This window comes from Leptonychotes weddellii, chromosome 11, assembly GCF_054177405.1.
Source record: "Leptonychotes weddellii isolate Sample4059 chromosome 11, ASM5417740v2, whole genome shotgun sequence".
Classification (NCBI taxonomy): domain Eukaryota; kingdom Metazoa; phylum Chordata; class Mammalia; order Carnivora; family Phocidae; genus Leptonychotes; species Leptonychotes weddellii.
The window spans coordinates 78,054,609-78,074,493 of NC_138379.1; the positions used below are offsets into that span (position 1 = coordinate 78,054,609).

A 19,885-nucleotide genomic window follows, 5' to 3' on the forward strand; every position below is an offset into this window, starting at 1 on the left:
AAAGCTCCAAATTTCTACCAAGTAAACACTCCTTTTCTCACGAAGTCAAGGACTAGACTTAGAGGTTAAGAGCACATGCTTTAGGGGCGCCTGGGTGGCTCAGTTGGTTAAGCGACTGCCTTCGGCTCAGGTCATGATCCTGGAGTCCCTGGATCGAGTCCCGCATGGGGCTCCCTGCTCGGCAGGGAGCCTGCTTCTGCCTCTGACCCTCCCCCCTCTCATGTGCTCTCTCTCTCTCATTCTCTCTGTCTCAAATAAATAAATAAAATCTTTAAAAAAAAAAAAAAAGAGCACAGGCTTTAGAGGCAGACATTTTCAGTTTCGTCCCAGTTCTGCCATTAACCATGGCATCTTGGGCTTGTCACTTAAACCTCTTTGAGACTCAGTTTCCTTATCTGTAAGATGGGATAAACACCACCTTTCCCGCAGAGTTGTGTGAGGGTTACATGAGCTAAGGAAGGAAGGAAGGAAGGAAGGAAGGAAGGAAGGAAGGAAGGAAAGAAGGGAGGGAGGGAAGGAGGGAGGAAGGCTCCTTCATAGAAACATTGTTCTAATCTGTAACCCTATTCTTGCCTGGTCCCAAACCAGGCACTTACGCTCCAGTTCTCCCCCACAGAACATCTTGCCCACCAAGTTGGGAAACCCATCTCCACCCTCTCTGGCCATCCTGAGCCCGGGGGCTTCACACAGCTGAGCCCAGCAAGCTCACACACCCCTGCCTCACCTGTGAGGCTATCAGTACGTGAAACCTGTCTTACCATGTGAACTCCACGCACCCCTCTGTTCTGACCAGACCACGCAGCTCTCTCTCCCCCAACCAGGGCCTCGCTTTGCTTTCTGTGGTCTAGCTCTTGCTTCTTCCCTGCCTGAGAGACCCCCGCCCCCCCCTCCAAAACTCTCTTAAAATCTCAGTGGCTTCCATCTTCAAGGACCAACCCACATCCCACCTTCTCCATTCAAGACCTTCTCCATTTACTGTGCTCTCTTCCTCTCTGTTCTTGCACACCTTTTTAAGTTATAATTTGTATTCATTAAATGCCTTCATAAATTACCTTGACAAATTCCTCTAACTTTTCATGGGTATTTGTCTTCTCTCTTCTCATGGGCAAAGACCTGTCTTCCGATTGCTTTATAACTGCAGCAGTGGTTAAGAGTGTGAACTCTGGGGCGCCTGGGTGGCTCAGTTGGTTAAGCAACTGCCTTCGGCTCAGGTCATGATCCTGGAGTCCCGGGATCGAGTCCCGCATCGGGCTCCCTGCTCAGCAGGGAGTCTGCTTCTCCCTCTGACCCTCCCCCCTCTCATGCTCTCTCCATCTCATTCTCTCAAATAAATAAATAAAATCTTTAAAAAAAAAAAAAAAGAGTGTGAACTCTGGAGTCAGACTGCCAGCTCAAACACTTTTGGGCTGTGTGACCTTGGGCTGATTACTTAACCTCTTGTGTTTCAACTTACTACTTGGTAAAATCTACACCATAATAACATATAGCTCAAAAAACTGCTAGGAGTTAATATATAGAAAACGTTTAAGATGCATGTGATACAGTAAGCTGTCATGTAAGTATTAGCTACTACTATTGATATCCTTATCATCAGGATCACTATTACAGTGTTTAGAATGAGACAAAGTATCCAGTACAAACGTATCACTTTGCTGCATTTGAGAGGCATCTTTATCTGTCTAAATAAACTAGGGGGGCAGCAACTTTTTCTAGGGCTAGATAATAAGTATTTTATCTTTGTGGGCCACAGTTCTCTGTCACAACTGCTCAGCTCTGACCCTGCACCACGAAAGCAGCCACAGACAATGCCATCCACAAATGAGTGTGGCTATATACCCATAAAACTTTATTTATGGACACTGAAACCTGAATTTCATACCATGTTCACATGTCATGCAATATTACTCTTGATTTTTCTCAACCATTTAAAAATGTAAAAATCAAAACCAACAAAAAATACTTAGCTTGCAAAGCTGTACAAAAACAAGCAGCAAGCTGAACTTGGCCCGCGGGGGTTGTGTGCTGACCCCTGGCCTACCGTTGCACAATGTCTTCCATGACATCTCAAATCAAGACCTTTATTCCACAGGTAAGAAAACCGCCATCGGGTTTTAAGAAGGGGAGTGGGCCCGTGGCCGTGCTTCCAGACAAGCAGCTATGGTCCCCATGATGGGTGCTCAACGAGACTCCTGGTTCTCCTCTCCTCGGCCCTTCAGAAGCCTCCCGGTTCCCAGACTTCCTGCAGTCAGGCAGGAAGGGTTACATGACTAGTTCAGGATGGTGCTGAAGGGCCAGGCTCTCCTGACCTCTACAGTGACTACGTAGGAGGTGCCAGGAGACCCTAGAGCCTGCATCACTGGGCCACCTGCCATGCCTCACAGAGGACGGCCTCCCTGGAGGTCTTCCCCAGAGCCTCGGGGGCACTTGCATGCTCAAGAGCTAACTTACAGTGAGTTAAGCGACTGAGTCTGTGCGTGGAGGGGGGCCAGCAATTGCTATCATAGCACAACCGACCAGTTTAATTCAACATCTTTCTGCAAATGTAAACCAAAGAACAGCGTTAAGGAGAAGCATACATAAAAACATCTGGCAATATCTAGTTTACCTATCCTTTCACCTTAACTCCTGTAGGAAACAAACATCCAGCTTTCTGGACAAGGGATCAGAGGCATTCTCCTCCACGTTCTCTCATGAGAAACCCCAAATCATCTCTTCCAGCAATCAAATTCAATGGTAGTAAGTCTCATAAAGGCCAGGAGGAAGGGTTTCTAGCCGGAACAGAGAAGCCCAAGTGCAGTGGTAGCCCTTATTTGTGTGGGGGGGATCCATTCAAGACCCCCAGTGGATGCCCACAACCACAGGTAGTACCAAACCCTATATATATACTAACTATCCTTTCTCCAATATACACACACCTATGATAAAGTTTAATTATTAAATTAGGCACAGTAAGAGATTCACAACAGTAAGAAATAGAACAATTATACAGTCATAAAAGTTGTGTGAATGTGGTCTTTCTCTCCCTCCATCAAAATATCTTATTTTGCTGTACTCACCCTTCTGGTGATGATTTGAGATGATAAAATGCCTATGTGATGAGATGAAATCAAGTGAATGATGGTGGCGTCACGGCGAAGTGTTGAGCTACTACCGAGCCCTGAGGATCTATCAGAAGGAGGAACACCAGCCTCCACACCTCGGTTGGCCGTGAGTAACTGAAACCTCAGAGAGCAAAACCCCCCCCAGATAAGTCGGCGGGGAGGGAACTGCCATACTCATAATCTGATTTGTTTTGATACAATCTCTGCCAACCATCTCACATTCTAATAGAGTAAATTTCTTTCTTCTTAAAATAATAATGATGGTGACCAGAACCATAAAAAATCATGGTTACAGCCGCTTATTTCAAGTCAGGAGCAGCTCCCAAAGTAGAAACCTGGGTATGAGGTGGGAAAGGTCCGTCCTTTAAAAAAAAAAAAAAAGTCTATGAAGCCAGAAGATCTGGTCACTGCCCTGAGCCGTCCTGATCACTCATGGGATTTCAATGCTTAGATGACCAGCACTCAGTGCCCTGGATTTAACAGACCATGGGAAAACTCCCAATTCCCATCCCACCAAATAATAAAGTCAATCTTGCACTGTTAGCAAGAGGGTGTCCCTGCTGGGGGATGTTTGTAAATAAGTATTTAATATTTTCAAATGAAGGTTCAGTGTTTCCTGCTGGCTAAAGAAGTATACCAAGAGTCTACATCACAAGCCACCGCTCTGTAAGGACTATAGCCTTTCTCTAAACCATTAGTGAAAAGGAAGCTGAGAGCCCAACTCATCTGCCCAGCACTGTCATTTAATCCCACTTTCAAAACAGCTACCACCCAAGGCAAACAGAAGTCACCTAGCAAGGCCACACAGCAGGTGAGGAGGTGGTTGCAAAGCTCAGGTTCACGAGTGGGCCCTCCAGAATCTCAAGCTACTGAGGGACCCCGACCTTGACTGCAGCTCACCTTCTGGTAAACATCTGAATAACTGGGAAGCCTGGCTCTAAAGGAAGCCATACCCAGGCCTTCCTCCTCCTCTAGAGAAAACTTCTCACAAAAGAACCTCGGGACATAAACGTATGACCTGATCTTGACATTCCAAAGACAGAAATTCCAAACTTTTTCCTTATGTCTAATTTAAATCCTCGCTTGCAACCTCACCCATTTCTTCTTTCATGGGCCTAAACCAGAGCTGAAGGAGGAAAGTGTTCTGTTTGTTAACAGATGTGAAGGGGGGAAAAAAACGCGTACGAGACAACCGACCTTTGGTAGCTAATGAAATATGGCTGACCACAAATCTCCATGAAACATGGAGGAATGCAAAAATGAATTTCTGTCCCAGCTACTGGTGAGGACGTAAGTGAGCAGGCACACAAAGAGAAGCTCAAAATTCCTCTCCTCTGCGGACCATGGCCTGACCACAGAAATGCCTCCCCTTCTCTACGTGTCAAGGACTATGCTCTCTTCACTCTATTTTCCCGGAATCGGATTCTTGCAGCACACTGAGACTTTCCTGAAGGTCGACTGTGGAGACCGCACCCACTGACCCCAACAGATGTGAGGACCAGGAACATAAGGACAGAGGATCATGGACAGATGTCGCTACAGTCTGCCAAATCCTATGGGGGCCAAAGCAATCTGTCCATGGAGCAGCCCCACAAACCTGGAGATCTTCTTGGCACCTGAGGTTCTGAAGGCCTACAGGAATTAGGGATATCTTTACATCACACACCCAGCAAAAAATAAAGAAATAAATGATAACCATGAGAAGCTAAGGAGGACTGAACTCCCTCGAGGAGGGAGCCCCATGTGGGACTCGATCCCAGGACCCTGGGATCATGACCTGAGCCGAAGGCAGACGCTTAACGACTGAGCCACCCAGGCGCCCTATTCTTTAATTTTTAAAGATATTATTTATTTGTGTGTGTGAGAGAGAGAGAGAGAGAGTACGTGCAAAAGCAGGGGGAACGGCAGGCAGAGGGAGAAGACGACTCCCTGCTGAGCAAGGAGCCCAATGCGGGACTCGATCCCAGGACCCTGAGATCATGACCCGAGCTGAAGGCAGTCGCTTAACCGACTGAACCACCCAGACGTCCCCAGGATCATCCTTTGAGAGAGTCTAAAGCCCCTAACAAAGGGGAGGCTGAATGGAGGGAAGATTTCTCTCTCACCATCCAGCCACTTGTCAATCACAGACACGTACCTCGATCAGCTTCACCCAAAAGCATCCCCTGTGATAACCTCCTAACACCCTGAGGTGGGGTGTCAGTGCTGTACAAAGTACAGCCTCTATTTACCTAACACTGGCCAACCTTCATGGCCCCACTCAAGTGCCAACAATTCCAGGAAGCATCTTTGCTCCCCCAGCTGAAATGAATTCCAGCCTCCTCTGAATTTCTAGAGTGCTTGTTGTTAATTGCATGTATCTCTCCCTTAGCATTTACTGACTGGTCTTGGAGAGGGGTGGGGGGAGAGAGAGAGGAGAGAGAGAGAAAGAGAGAGAGAGTGTGTGTGTGTGTGTGTGTGTGTGTGTGTAAAGGGGTTGGGTCTCGTTCTGTCTGTGAAGTTACCAATCCCCAGAAGTCAGAGGCAATGCCCTTTACATTTTTTAACCCGCACAATGCCTAAGCACAGGACTGTGAAAATAATCATGACTTGGTCAATATTTGTAGATTGAAGGGATGGATGAATAGCGGATGTGCAGACCTTGACCCTGCCCTCTGGGAAGGCAGGTCTAACGCAGACACACCTTGCTGTTGCTAGGGTAGTTGCAAAACTGAAGTAATAGTCAAGTAGGAAGAGTGCACCCTACCTTCTTCACTAATTAGTTGCAGGAATTTAGTCAAAACCTTTTAGCACTCTGTACTTCAGTTTCCCTAGCTCTCAAATGGAGATGCCAACCGCTTCATGGGGCTATAGTAAGGATCGATTAAAATAATGCATTTCCTTACACTTTTAAAAGTTTAACTAACAAAATAAATGTAAGGCAAAGAGACCACAAAGCAGGGGGAAAAAAAAAAAGCCAGTATTTGGTATTGTTATATACTGAGGAAAGTGTACTACAGAAGAGCAACCAAGAACCGGTGAATCACAAGGGAAAATTACCCACAAATCCAATGCCTGATTGTACACCCGCTCTGTGTCTCAGATTGCCCGCTCTGTAAAATGAGGATCTTAAGCACAATACCGTGAGCTCTACGGGACTTAACGCCTGTAAAGTGCTTAATGTGGTCCTTGACACGTGGTAAGCACTCAATGAATGTTAGTTGCCATTATTACTGTTATTATCAGCATTATCATCATTTTTACCTATTTTTTTTAAGTAGGCTCCACGCTGGGCATGGAGCCCAATGCAGGGCTCGAACTCATGACCATGAGATCAAGACCTGAGCCGAGATCAAAAGTCAGACCCTTAATCAACTGAGCCACCAAGGCGCCCAGCATTATCATCATTTTTTATACCACTAACACATAGTTGGTGTTCCAGAAATGTTTCTAGAAATGACTCAAACACTAGGAAGTTAGTTAATTCCATCCTCTTCCATATGTAGATAATGTTACCCGGAACAAGGCGGCCAATATATTTGGTCACCTTGTTCCTACCAGGTCTCCCTGTTGACAGAGGAGAAGAGTACCCTGACATGGGATACCAAAGGGAGCTGCATGCAAGCCCAAACATTCACAATGCAAGGCTGGCCCCTGGGCCAAAATGGACCAATGTATCTACACCTAATGAAACAGTGAATCATAGGACCTAACCCTATCCAGGCAGACATCAATGGCAAAACCTCCCCATCCTTGTGATATTTTATTTGGCTGAAAGGGACAAGGTTGTCCCAGGTACGGTTCCCAGCGTAACACTGTTCTGCTGAAATGCATCAAGAGCTACGCCAGGGAGGGTTTCAAAGGCACCTATGTCTGCACGGCCCCGAGAGACCAACCCAAGCTGAGCAGAGAAGCATTCTGTGTTAAAGCGATGTCTCATCGTCAGAGACAGTCAGACATCCCCCAGGCCCAAGCCAGGCATGCTGACAGCAGGGGCAGGGAAGGACGCTGAGTGATTTCCGGTGATGAGCCCAGTGTCCCCAACTCACGCAGCAGGAGCTGGGCCTTTCCTGGAGGCCTCATCCAAGTTACAGGCCCAGCTTGGCTCTGCTGAGGAATAAAGGGGCACCTCTAAAGGCTGCTGACTGGGCCTGAACTCCCAGTGACAAAAGACTCTGCTAATGCCTTCCAACCCTGAAGGAATAAGGAACCTGGCCCCAAGAAAGCAGGGAGAGCATTGCAGTACCTCTCCCTCCTTTCCTCAGCCTCAGCGGGGGGTTTCCAGCACAAGAGCTAAACATAAGAGGGAATGATACTAAATCTTGAAGAGAAGAAACTACAGGCTGGGGGTGGGGGGCGGGGGGGTCACTGAGGGTTACCACTCCTCAGGACCTCACAGTTTTTAAGAGTCAAGCTACAAGGACTAGCTCCTCCCTTTCCTTTCCCCAAAGTGGCTTTTCAAAACCCATGCAGGGACCCTCTTGCCTAAAGGAGGAGGGCTGGACTAGACTAATTCTGTCAGACTTTAACCTCGGGTAGGTAGGGGTTTCTGGAAAGCCAGATGTAACCCAGGGCCAGGTTAGGACTCCATGTATTAAACTGCCCAATACCTACCCTGACTCTAGAAATCAACCTCCAATCCAGAGAGATCACCTTCCACGGTCCCACCACAGACTGGACTGCGGGTGGATGGATCCTAGCCACAAGGAAGGCAGGGCGCATCCCTGCAGGGAACTCTCCCAAACTCTCCTCCTCCCACCCTCCACTGTCCTCAAGGAGAGAAAGCGCCCTCCCCAGCCCAGAGAGCCATTCTCCTCTGAGCTGCACACGCCACCCTGCAGGGAGTGCCAGGTCCCCTGCAACGACAAAGTTTTCCAGGCAAAATCTCCAGTTTCTCAACCAGATAAAAAGCCAATTCACCCACCCACCGGACTCAAAGGAGAAAAGGGAGAGGTGAGGGTTTTATTTTTAAAAATGGAAGGTAAAACTACTCTGACCACGTCTGTGGCCACCAGACAGCAACCTCACACATCAAGCACGAAGACGCTTTACTATCCCAACATTAGGCCCAGGAAGAGGCGCCGACCAAGCCCCAAGGTGCGTGTGTGTGCCTGTGGTGGGCACGGCGGTGGGGCCGTCCCCTCTCCTTCGGACGCCAGGCATGCCAGAGGTTGGAACCTCGCGCTCATGACTGTCCGCTCAGAGAGAAGCCTCTAGGCGATCGCAGCCTGCCTCCCAGGATGAGGGTGCCCTAAGGAGCAGGGTGAGCAAGGCCCCTGGCAACCGCTGTTGGGCTGGGGAGGGTACCACTGCACCCACCTCCAGCCTGACGCCACCCACAGGTCCTCGGGAAAGGGTCCCTTCTCTACCGAGTTCCCTCGGTGCACAGGCCCCTCAAAGTTGGAGACTCTTTTCAGCCGCACTTTCTTCTCCACCCCCCGCCCCCCATCAAGATGCTGGCCGAAAATAGAGCAGCAGTGCAGAAGCGGGGGTGAGCCAGAGAGAGCAACCCAACTTTGCAGAGTGTGCGGCCCCCCTGCTGACCCCTCGATGGCCGTCTGGGGGGACGGGTCTGTGTGAAGGAGACCTCTTGAGGATGCCGAGGTGCGGGGCATGGGGGGGCCACATGAACAAGGACGGGGTTGAAGAAAGATGACGAAGAGGAAGGTGCCTTATCCCTCCTCTACTTACCAGGAGAGCTTGAATCCTTTCATTAGTACAGGCACGAGAATCCACTGACCGTGTCCTTAGCATCCCTGTGACCGCTCCGGAGGTCCCAGGACATATTTGAAAAGATGACGAAGTCCCCAGAGAACAGAAGCCCATGTAATGTGACTTGAACACAGAGAGAGAAAGAAGACAGGGAAGGAGAGCGAGCAAGCACCAGCCAGAAGGACCCCTTGAGCGCCCGGCTCGGAGGCCAAGGGCAGCTTCTGCAAATCCAGCCCGGGGCTGGGGCCGCCTGCCCGAGCTGTTGCTTCCACTGTCAGCTTCTGATGGGGACGGGCAACGCTGGCCAGGCTGCAAAACAAGCCCGGAGTGGCTGTCACCAGGCAGGCTGGCCGGCCACCCACCCACCCTCCCCTCCCGCCAGCTCAGGGCAGCCTCGGGGAAAGGACCCAAGGAGAGCCCGGCTGGAGAGCGAGGAGCGAGCAGAACCTGCCCCTCTCTTCCCCCAGGCGGCAGCTCCCTTGCAGCTCCATATAATCTCCTCATCAATGCAGTACCCAAGCAAAGCACTGCCAGCCACTTCCGCCCATTTAAAGACACAGCACATGTTTTGTCCCGGGATGGGACAGAAAGTGAGGGAGAGGGTGGGTGTGTGGGTGGGCAACGCGATGCCTGAGAAGGAAGAGCAGAGGGGCAGAAGAGAGGAAGATGGGCACTTCCCTAGCATCCAGCCAAGCATTAAAATGCCACACCCTGGGGGCGAGGGCGAGGGCGCCCCACCCCCCCCCCACCCCCCCCCGGCTGACCCCAGGCCCTCTGCTAACCTTGGGAATCCAAAGCACAGCAGACCTGAAAGGCCAGGGGGGCTAGTGCCTAGGTGTCCAAAGGCGAGCTGCTCAAGGCCACCTTAAGTAGAATCCTCTCACCCTTTCCCCAGCGAGGCGGGGCGAGCTCTGCGGTGAGATCCCAAGCCGTTCACAGCACGCAGAACACACAGTTCCCTTCCCCTGCTGGGGAAAGTGCCTTGCCACCACTTCTGGGGCGCGCGGTGAAGCAGCAACTTCTGGTGGCCCAGCAGCGCCCCCCGTCACCTGGAGCCAAGGATCCGTTTAAGGTGGCCGCAAGGGCCCAGTGCTGAATCTAAACAACGTTTTATCACCAATACAGGGCTCTAAGAAGACTCAGACCCCTCAGAGCATCAAATGAAGGAGGCACTGAGATTTTCAACTCCAACTAGAAGATTCGATCCGCTCTTAAAATCCTCCAAGCTCGGCCCACTGTGTTCCAGCCCCAACAACTTCCCTGGCTGTGTGATTCTTTTTTTTTTTTGTCCTCCCCTAGATTATGGACTATCTGGGTCAGTAATGCGGATGGGTGAGAACAAACAAAGAGGAGATTAATTATGAAATAGCAACCTTCAACTGAACCATATTAAGCCTTTACCCTGAAAATTGCCTCAAAGCAATCATCTACAGACATCCGTCCATGCTGTATGCACACCATCTGTATCTGACCCTCCACGGTGACAGCCTTAAGAAAAACTGGAGTGCAAGATCCCCACTGGTAACACACAACTGTACTTGTAATTCCTTTACTGCCTGCCTTTGTCTTTTTAGACGGTAAATGCCATGAAGGGAGGCCCTGTGTATCAGGTTCAGCTCCATCTCCCCCCGCTGACTTAGGAGGGATCTTATATACAGTAGGTACTATTCCCAAGTGGTTAACTGAAGTGGCCTTATGCGAACCTAACTAAAACACTGCAGTCTCCCTCCAGTGTCCAGAGTGTCCAGAAACACTCTTTTAAGGGATCCAGAGCTTTTAGAGAGGTCCTCCCAAAGCAGCCTGGGGCTATGGACTTTCCCTCCATCCACAGCCCCCAGGCTAGGCAACACTGAAATGCTTTCAAGACTTCTTTAGTTAGGTACCCGCAGCAGAGATATTGCAGGGATGCAGAAGTTCTCCTTTACAACCTAGGTAATTCATTGAAAGGGCCTCCCGGGACCTGTGATGCCAGACCCTAGACAAATGTCACTTAGAGTACTCTAGGTAGATGAGAATATTCTCATCCTGCCCTACCAACTGCTCTGGTCACAGGTAACACATAAAACCTGCATCAAAGCTTTCCAGTATTTTATTAGAAGCACATCACTATTATGTTAAAATTCTTTGGCTTTTACTCTTTACTTATTTTTTTAACTCCTTGCAACTATTAATAAGAATGTATTGGAAGCATATTATGTCAGGTGTCATGCTAAGCATTTACTTGCATTATCTCATTTAACTCTGACATCCATATTATGAAGTAGTGACAATCATTATTTTTCAGGTAGTGCTGTTGAAAAGTCACAAGTGTAGCATCTAGATTTGCCTAACGCTAAACAGCCAACAAGCTGCAAGCTTGAAACTTGAACCCAGGCATGTTCACCCCAAAACTCAGTCTCTTAATTAGGATGTATGCTTATTAAAAAAAAAATCTGGGGCGCCTGGGTGGCTCAGTCGTTAAGCGTCTGCCTTCGGCTCAGGTCATAATCGCCGGGTCCTGGGATCAAGCCCCGCATCGGGCTCCCTGCTCGGCGGGAAGCCTGCTTCTCCCTCTCCCACTCCCCCTGCTTGTGTTCCCTCTCTCGCTGTGTCTCTCTCTGTCAAATAAATAAATAAAATCTTTAAAAAAAAAAAAATCTATCAGAGAAGCTAATTGATAAGGGCTCACATGCTCCCAAAGCAAAAAGAATCCAGGCAACAGGTAAAAAAAAGATGCTAAATCAAGTTAGCTGCTTCTTTCTACTACTATTGCTGATGAGTTAGCTTGCTTGCGTATCAGCATATGAAATGTGATGTGAATAACAAGACAAGGAGAGCCTAGTGGGTTGGGAGGCAATCATCTCCCTCAAATTCCCCTTGGCTGTTGTTCCCTGTTTCTGAAACCAGAGCTCTGGTCCATAAGAAAATCTTAAGGGCACCTGGGTGGCTCAGGTCATGATCCCAGGATCCTGGGATCAAGCCCCGCGTCGGGCTCCCTGCTCAGCGGGAAGCCTGCTTCTCCCTCTCCCACTCCCCTTGCTTGTGTTCCCTCTCTCGCCGTGTCTCTCTCTGTCAAATAAATAAATAAAATCTTCAAAAAAAAAAAAAAAAGAAAATCTTAAAACATGATTGAAATATGGCTTTAAAGGGCCATGGGATTGCTATCTTTCCTTAAAATAAATTAAAGAATAAGAACAAGCAAGATGATGAGACATTCATCATTCAGTGTTATTTCCCTCTTTGATCTTCTCACAGAGGGCAGACTATTTTGTATGGTTTGGAAAGTTTCCTGACCAGTAAGTTGTCAGCACTGACGTAATTCTAGATTACTCTGGGGGTGAATGCACGGGTTAATGGTCAGGCAGGTGCTTTCGATTCTCCTGCTCCTGCCTGACTGCAATCTGGCTGCTCCTAGATGTCTGCATTTCAGGAAGGGCAAGAATTTATTTTTAAGATTTTATTTATTCATTTATTTGAGAGAGAGAGACAGAGTGTGCAGGGGGAGGAGTAGAGGGTGGGAGACAAGCAGACTCTGCACTGAGCCCAGAGCCCGACACAGGGCTTGATCTCATGACCCCGAGATCATGACCTGAGTGAGCTGAAACCAAAAGTCAGACGCTCAACTGACTGAGCCACCCAGGTGCCCCACTGAAGGGCAAGAATTTTTAAGAAAAAATGAAAGTCCAAAGACTTCTATCTCTGGCAGTATAGCAAACTAGATATGCTGATGGACCTTCCTGCTAAAAACAACTAAAAATGCTGGATAAAATAAAACATTTAGAAAGGAAAAAAAACCACCACCACCACCACGGTGGACAGAGACAACGCCACAGGCCCACTAATGTCAGAAGAGAAAGGCCCTGCTGGCTTACCCTCACCCTAAGAATGAGCCTAAAAGGAACTTCCACATGCTGCCAAGGAACTAAAAGACATGCCTATCTTCAGCCTTGGCAGAGACTGAAGGAGGAAAAACTATCTCCCCTGATAAATCATAATTACCAACTGATCCTCACACAGATGGCTGCTTGAGGATTTCCTCAACAATTCACAAAAAAGCCCCAATGTCCAGAAAGGAGAAGGCTGAGGAATCTCAACCACAGTAAACCTGTGAACATCTCATCATCAAAGCTGATCATAAAGAGGGAGAAAAGACAAGGCTTTTCTGGGAGAAAGCTTTCACAGCAAATGTAACCGAAAAAGGAACTGTTCACAGAATTTATGAAAAAAAAAATTCTACAAATCAGTAAGAAAAAGAAAAACAATTAGAAAAATAGACAAGGGTGCCTGGGTGGCTCAGTCATTAAACGTCTGCCTTCCGCTCAGGTCATGATCCCAGCCAGGGTCCTGGGATTGAGCCCCGGATCGGGCTACCTGCTCGGCGGGAAGCCTGCTTCTCCCTTTCCCACTCCTCCCGCGTGTGTTCCCTCTCTCGCTCGCGCTCTCTCTCTCTGTAAAATAAATAAATAAATAAAATCTTAAAAAAAAGAAGAAGAAAAATAGACAAGGGATTTGAATAAGCACTTTCAGGACAGGAAGTGATCAATAAATATATAAAAATATGCTCGGGGCGCCTGGGTGGCTCAGTCGTTAAGCATCTGCCTTCGGCTCAGGTCATGATCCCAGAGTCCTGGGATCCAGCCCCGCATCGGGCTCCCTGCTCCGCGGGAAGCCTGCTTCTCCCTCTCCCGCTCCCTCTGCTTGTGTTCCCTCTCTCGCTGTGTCTCTCTGTCAAATAAATAAATAAAATCTTAAAGAAAAAAAAAGGTGCTCAACCTCATTAGCACTCAGGAAACGCAAGTCTAAAATGCCACTGGGAAGTCATTTCATACCCATCTAATTGGCAAAAGTTAAAAAGCCTAATAATAAAAAGGTTGGAAAGGGGCTTGTGGACATGTATTGTGGTTCAACTACCTAAGCAAACCATTTGGTATTACATGGTAAAGTTGAAGAAATGCATCCCCTAACACCTAATGGTTCTATTCTAGCAACTGAAGAAGCTCCCAGTAAGAGATGTGCAGGAGAAACGCCAGACAGCACTCTGTGTAATAACATGGTCTGCAGAAACAAACCCTAAAACCTGGAAACAAATGTCTATCAACAGCAGGAAGGATAAGTAACTGGGATTTTCTTAAGTGCAAATAGTATATAACATTCAGAAAATTTATCAATTACTGTCACGTGCAACCAAGTGGATGCAAATCTCGGAAACGATGTTAAACAGAGAAAGCAAATCAGTGAAGAATGCAAAGTCTGATTGATTCCATGCATGCGCAGCTAGAAAACCAACATGTAACATGATAGTTCATATTCATATATTAAAAAGGTGCTCAACCTCATCAGTACTCAGAGTATCTAGATATTCTGTATCTGTGAGGTTAGACAGCCTGTATCCATAAAATGGAAAATCAAGCAAATGACAAACTCCAACATTCAGAAAGGTGGTCACCTCTAAAGAGTGAGGAAGACACTGGAATCAGCAGGACAGGTAAGAAGTATACCGTGCTCGGGGCGCCTGGGTGGCCCAGTCGTTAAGCGTCTGCCTTCAGGCTCAGGTCTTGATCCCGGGGTGCTGGGATCGAGCCACATATCGGCCTCCCTGCTCGGGCGGGAAGCCTGCTTCTCCCTCTCCCACTCCCCCTGCCTGTGTTCCTGCTCTCACTGTGTCTCTCTCTGTCAAATAAATAAATAAAGTATTAAAAAAAAAGTATACCGTGCTTATTGTTTCTTCTTTTTGTATGCTTTATACAAAAGATTTTATTTTCTTGAGAGAGAGAGAGAGAGAGCACGCGAGCATGAGCGGGGGGAGGGGCAGGAGGAGGAGAAGCAGACTCCCTGCTGAGCGGGGAGCCCGACTTGAGGCTCCATCCCAGGACCCCAGGACCACAGCCTGAGCTGAAGGCAGACGCTTAACCGACTGAGCCACCCAGGTGCCCCCATACTTAATGTTATATAAATAATCTTTATAGCTATTCAGTATTTAGCAAAAACAATTTAAAAATAAAGTAACTAGAAAACGCCTGACACCAATCTTCTCCTTTGGGTCTTTGTGAACGGAATGGATGAGACAGAAGGACGGTGGTGCGGAGGGGTTGACTGTAACAATTTGTGTCATCTTCATTTTCCAAAACCTAAGTTCAAAAAATTGGCCTTCCCAGGCTCATGGATACCAAGTTTGTTGTGTTTATAGGTCTGATTAACATAAGGTTGAGTTGTATCGCTCCAAACCTCTCGCTACAATACAATGGGTTCTTCCAAACTTTACTGGCTTTTGAATGCAGGTTGGAAGAAGTTCCTTTTTGATTTTAGCTGCTTTGACTTTCTCTTGGCCTCCTACAAGCCTGAAAGTCTCACCACCCCGGTCCTGTTCCTTTCTCAAGCCAACAAGATCAGGATTAGTGCTTCTTGCTCATCCATAAGCAGGGACTGGTGGGAGGGCTTTGAACCTGGGCATACCACTATGCAGACACCCAAGGCCTCGGCCAAGGGAAACCTGGCAGCTGCGAGCCCACGAACTCACCAGAGTTCAGCTCCCTGCCGCCCACCCATCAGCAGCTCTTTCCGCCACCAGAAGCTCAGCCTCCTCGTGACCTTGGGAAGTCCCAGGGAGCCTATCTGGAGCAGAAAATAGACAGTGGACATGATCCCCGAGGCTCCCCTTCTCTCTCGAGTTTCTGGGTTCTGCGCGTGCCTCCCGAGGAGAAGAGAGCCCCAGGACCAGGGCAGAGCTGCATGCCTCCAGGAGCTGGCAAAACTGGGGCAGAGCACTGCTGCAGTCACACGCCGCCGGGGAATCAAAGCTCCTAGCTGAGGCAGGGGAGTCGTCAGGTGCTGAGCGGGTTATATTTAAGGAGCATTTTGGAGGTCAGGAAGCTGGTGCGAGGAGCAGCGGGGGAAGCAGCAGCCTCCCAAACACTCCACTACAACAAGCCTCCTCGTCCTCCAGCCAGAATCCTCTTCCAAATCCCAAACTGCAGTCAGCACAGCCTGTGTGAGCGGACGGCAGATGGCCAGAGTGGCACCCGATCAGGTGCTCCCCACTTCCCCGTTCCCTCCTTCCCCCCCTTCGGCACTCTCCTCTCCCCACCCTCTGCCACTATTAGTCACTGGCTCTGGGGTGACAGTGTGGGCTACAGGCATTGGCCTCGCCTTCTGATCTGTTCATCTGTGTCAGCTCCCGGCTGGGAGCCTCCCGAACTTGCCCCTCCCCTCCTGTGATGGGACCCGTGTGCACACCCCTGCCCTCCAGCCCCACAAGTCCACTGGAGGGAGGACACAGGCGGGGAGGGGAGGGGTGGCGCCGGCCACAGAGAAGCAGAGGGCCAGAGGCCTGTGTGGAAAGCAAGTAGGGCTCTGTGCATTTCGGGTAGGCTTCCTTCTGCCTCTCTGACCCCAGGGATTCACTTATGGTGCTGGAGTTAAACAAAAAGCAAAAATAAAAAGTAGACAGACTTACCTCCCCACCCCCATCCTTCTTTGCCCCTCCTTCACAATCTGCTAATCCAGAATGTTCCTCCAGGCCACCAACAGGATGGGCAAGGGCAAAGCCCAGCTCTAGCCAGCTGCATCCCGCCCCCAGCTGCTTCAGCACCCCAGCTGACTGAGGAGGGAGGGAGATAGGATGGAGGCAGCCGGTCCACTCTAGAGCGTAAAGTAGTCTCCCCTACGTTATGTCCTGTGATTCTCACAACGCCCCAGGGAGGTGTTACTAAGCCACATTTCACAGAGGAAGAGACTGAGGCTCAGGGAGGTCTGGTTCTCTTCCCACTGCTGGTGGCTGCCCCTAGCCACAAGATAAGGGGGTGCTGTGATTGGTGAAGAGAGGGAAAGCGAAAAGGTGAAGCCCGGTGCTGAGTCCCACAAACGCCCTCACCTCGCGCCAGCCTCAGAACCTCTCCTCAGCCAGGCCAGGACGAAATCACCTCTCTTGCTCACCTCAGGGGCAAAGCCCAGCTAACCTATGTCTCTCCCTCTGTCAAGGCAGCTCTGGACATCCCTTCTCCATGGAGACATCCCCGCGTCCTCGGCTCTGCTCTGTCTGGCAACGGAAATCCCAAAGAGGACCCCCTCTCTCTAGCCTACATCTCTCCCCTCTTCATCTCCTGAAATCTCTGCCTGGCTGCCGGGACACCTGCCTACCCGCCTCAGTGCTGGCTTATTTGTACGTGTCCATTAGCGTGTTCCGGATCACAACTCTTTCTGCTGCTAGACAGAAGGGTGGCCCCCAGGTGGCACAGCCCTCCACCTTAGAGAAACCCCCACCAACCAGGAGGGGGCCTCACCTGATTTCACTCATTCTAATTACATGCATAACAAAAGAAACCATCTCTCCTGCCAGATGGAAGAACCAAGGCAGATTTCTAATTACCCACCCTGATCCTCCTGGTTTATCCTCAGGAGAAATTCAGGGTGACTGATGGTATCAGGGACCCAGAAGGGAGCGTATAAACTCAGGTCCTCTCGGGGGAGGGAGCACCCATCTGCCTGCGATCAGCTGCCCCCTGCTCTCCTCCCACCAAATGCAAACTTCTCCCTTCTCGTCTAAGTCACACAGGAGGAGGACCTGTTAACAAACTGATGAACTGAGTGTTCACTCATCTCAACAGTGAAGGACTCCTGGCCAAGGACACAAGAATCTACTGTTGGCCGAGAGGCGGCTGGATGATAGGACAAACCTAGAAAAATCACATTCATAACTAACACGGGTCTGACACCAGTCCCGGAGGTGTGTGTGCTGTGGTTTCGCACAGGGATTCTGGAATTAGACATGAGTTCAGATCCATGCTTAACAGCTGTGTGACCCTGAGCAAGTCAACTTCACTTCTCTACGTCTCAGCTCCATCTACACAAAGGTGATGACAACAATCCATACGCTGGCTAGGTTGTCAATGACCTAACCCATGACATACTATCAAGTGCGCAGTACATTTTAACCACGATGAGGATGATTCCCCAACCGCATCCACAGACGACCACTACCCACTGCAAGAACCAGACTCCATCTCTATGCCTGATCTACGTTCTCTTCTTTACCTAAACAAAAGTTTCTGATTTTTCCCTATTCTGTGGGGCATATTTTTATATTTTTATTTTGTGTTATTTCTGCAACATCCATCAGTCATTTACTTATTCAATAGTTACTATACTTATTATTGAGTGCCTACTATGTTCAGGGCTCAGGCAAATCGGGATGCTATTTCAACAATAAATCCAAGATCCTCCTTGATCTCCAAAAGCTTATCATCTAATAAGGAAGATAAGACATGGGCATCAAGTAGTTACATTGTGTAATTTTAACATAATGTTTAAAGTAGTAAGTCATGTAAGAGAAGCATAGATAATCAGGACACAGTACGTCTGTTTACCAGAATGAACATAGGTTTGTAATCATTATGCCAATTTTTCAATCAATTAACAAGTAATAGTGGATATTCTCAGCTAACCAATACAGAGTCTGTCTGTGACAATTATTTCCTGATTAGTCTGGTCCTAACACAAAAAGAGTCAGCCAGAAAAAGGATCCAATATTTGTCATCATCCTTTTCGGAGACAAGAACTTCCTATTTGCATGACAGGTGTCCAGAAATAGTGCCTTCGGAACATACTGCTGTTCTCACTGCCAATAAACATAGGTTTATTTGGACAGAGCAGACTGCGTCTAATGGGCTGGAATTTGAAGTTTCATTTCCTACCATTTGGACATTTTCTCATCAGAGCCGTAAGGCTAGGGGGAAAAAAATGGGAAAACTCAAATCTATTTCAGGCCCCTATACCTACTATTTTCTCTAAACATCACAACCGACGTGAGAATGGCATCATTGTGAGCTCGGCTCCATAAGGGCGCCTGTGTCCTTCCATAAATACACTGAGTTTTTAGTTTTTGATAACATGTCCCTTTAAATTTGTGTTAAAATGTTCTTTAAATATAAACAGTGGTGGTGGGCATTTTATATGGTAGTTTTGTTCCCTTCCTTAAGTAAAAGAACTATGTGGCAATTCTGTGTGGGTCCACCAGCTTCTTTCAACTTCTCTACCACATCCCCAGAATCAGACTTCCCCATGAGGAAGGGCTCCCGGGTTCTACAAGCTCACATTCCACCGTAAGGAGGGGATCTGAAAACTTTCTCCAGTCGACTACCTTGTCTTTAGGCAGTCATCTGGGTCACGGAGGCTCCTAATCTAGGGGGTTTTATTGACATATAATTGGCGAATAACGTTCATTATTTGTATCCATTATGAACTGGTAGCAAAAAGCCTGGTTAACATCCATCCCCACGCATAGTTACGTATCTTTTTTCTCATGATAACCAAATCTACTCTTGAATGCTTTGACAATGCCTTGGAAATATGGCTGAGCCTCCCAAATCTACACGGACAGCTACCGCCACTCCCCTAACCTCAGACACAAATTCCCAATTATTCCAGGAACACCTTCCCCTGGATGTCCCACGGACACCTCAAAGCCGGCCTGAATAAATGAAGCTTCTCATGGTCCCTCTGCACCTCCTTCTGACTCTGACCTCCTGGTGCCTGCTTCAATATATGGCACCACGACCTACCAGGTCACCCAGTCAGATACCTGGCATTCGCCCCATACTCCTCTTCAACCTTCCACTGAACCAGGTACAAAGGCATGTCAATTCTAGCTCCCTGAGTGACTCAAGTTTGTGTCTTGCTTTCACTTTTATACCTGCTTTTCAGTTCTCATTGTTAGGTTTGCAGGGGTACCTACCCTTCTCTCCAATTTGTGTATTCATTCACCAAATCTTTATTGAGCATCTATTATATTCCAAGGAATATGCTTGATGCTGGGGGGTGAGCGGTGGGGGGTGGTTGTGGCTTGAAAAGCAGAAACACGCTAGCATTTTGCCCTTAAAAAGCTTATAGTCTAATTAGAGAAGACAGATATATGTATTTATTTATTTATTTTTTATTCTTATGTTAATCCCCATACATTACATCATTAGTTTTAGATGAAGTGTTCCATGATTCATTGTTTGTGCATAACACCCAGTGCTCCATGCAGAATGTGCCCTCCTCAATACCCATCACCAGGCTAACCCATCCTCCCACCCCCCTCCCCTCTAGAACCCTGTTTGTTTTTCAGAGTCCATCGT

The 19,885-nt window shown here is 48.3% G+C and overlaps 1 protein-coding gene across 4 annotated transcripts in view; it reads right to left on the bottom strand.

Moving 5' to 3' along the window:
• The window catches only part of GRAMD1B (GRAM domain containing 1B), a 205,749-nt gene that overhangs the window by 84,033 nt on the left and 101,831 nt on the right, over positions 1-19,885 (bottom strand). The window contains exon 1 of one of the 4 annotated variants that reach the window (XM_081799247.1): positions 8,772-9,125. The exons of the other annotated variants lie outside the window; for them this stretch is intronic. Coding sequence (XP_081655373.1) covers positions 8,772-8,794 — 23 coding nt within the window. The 5' untranslated portion in view covers positions 8,795-9,125. Of the gene's footprint in view, positions 1-8,771; positions 9,126-19,885 lie in introns of those variants that run through there. 4 annotated transcript variants of the gene reach the window in all.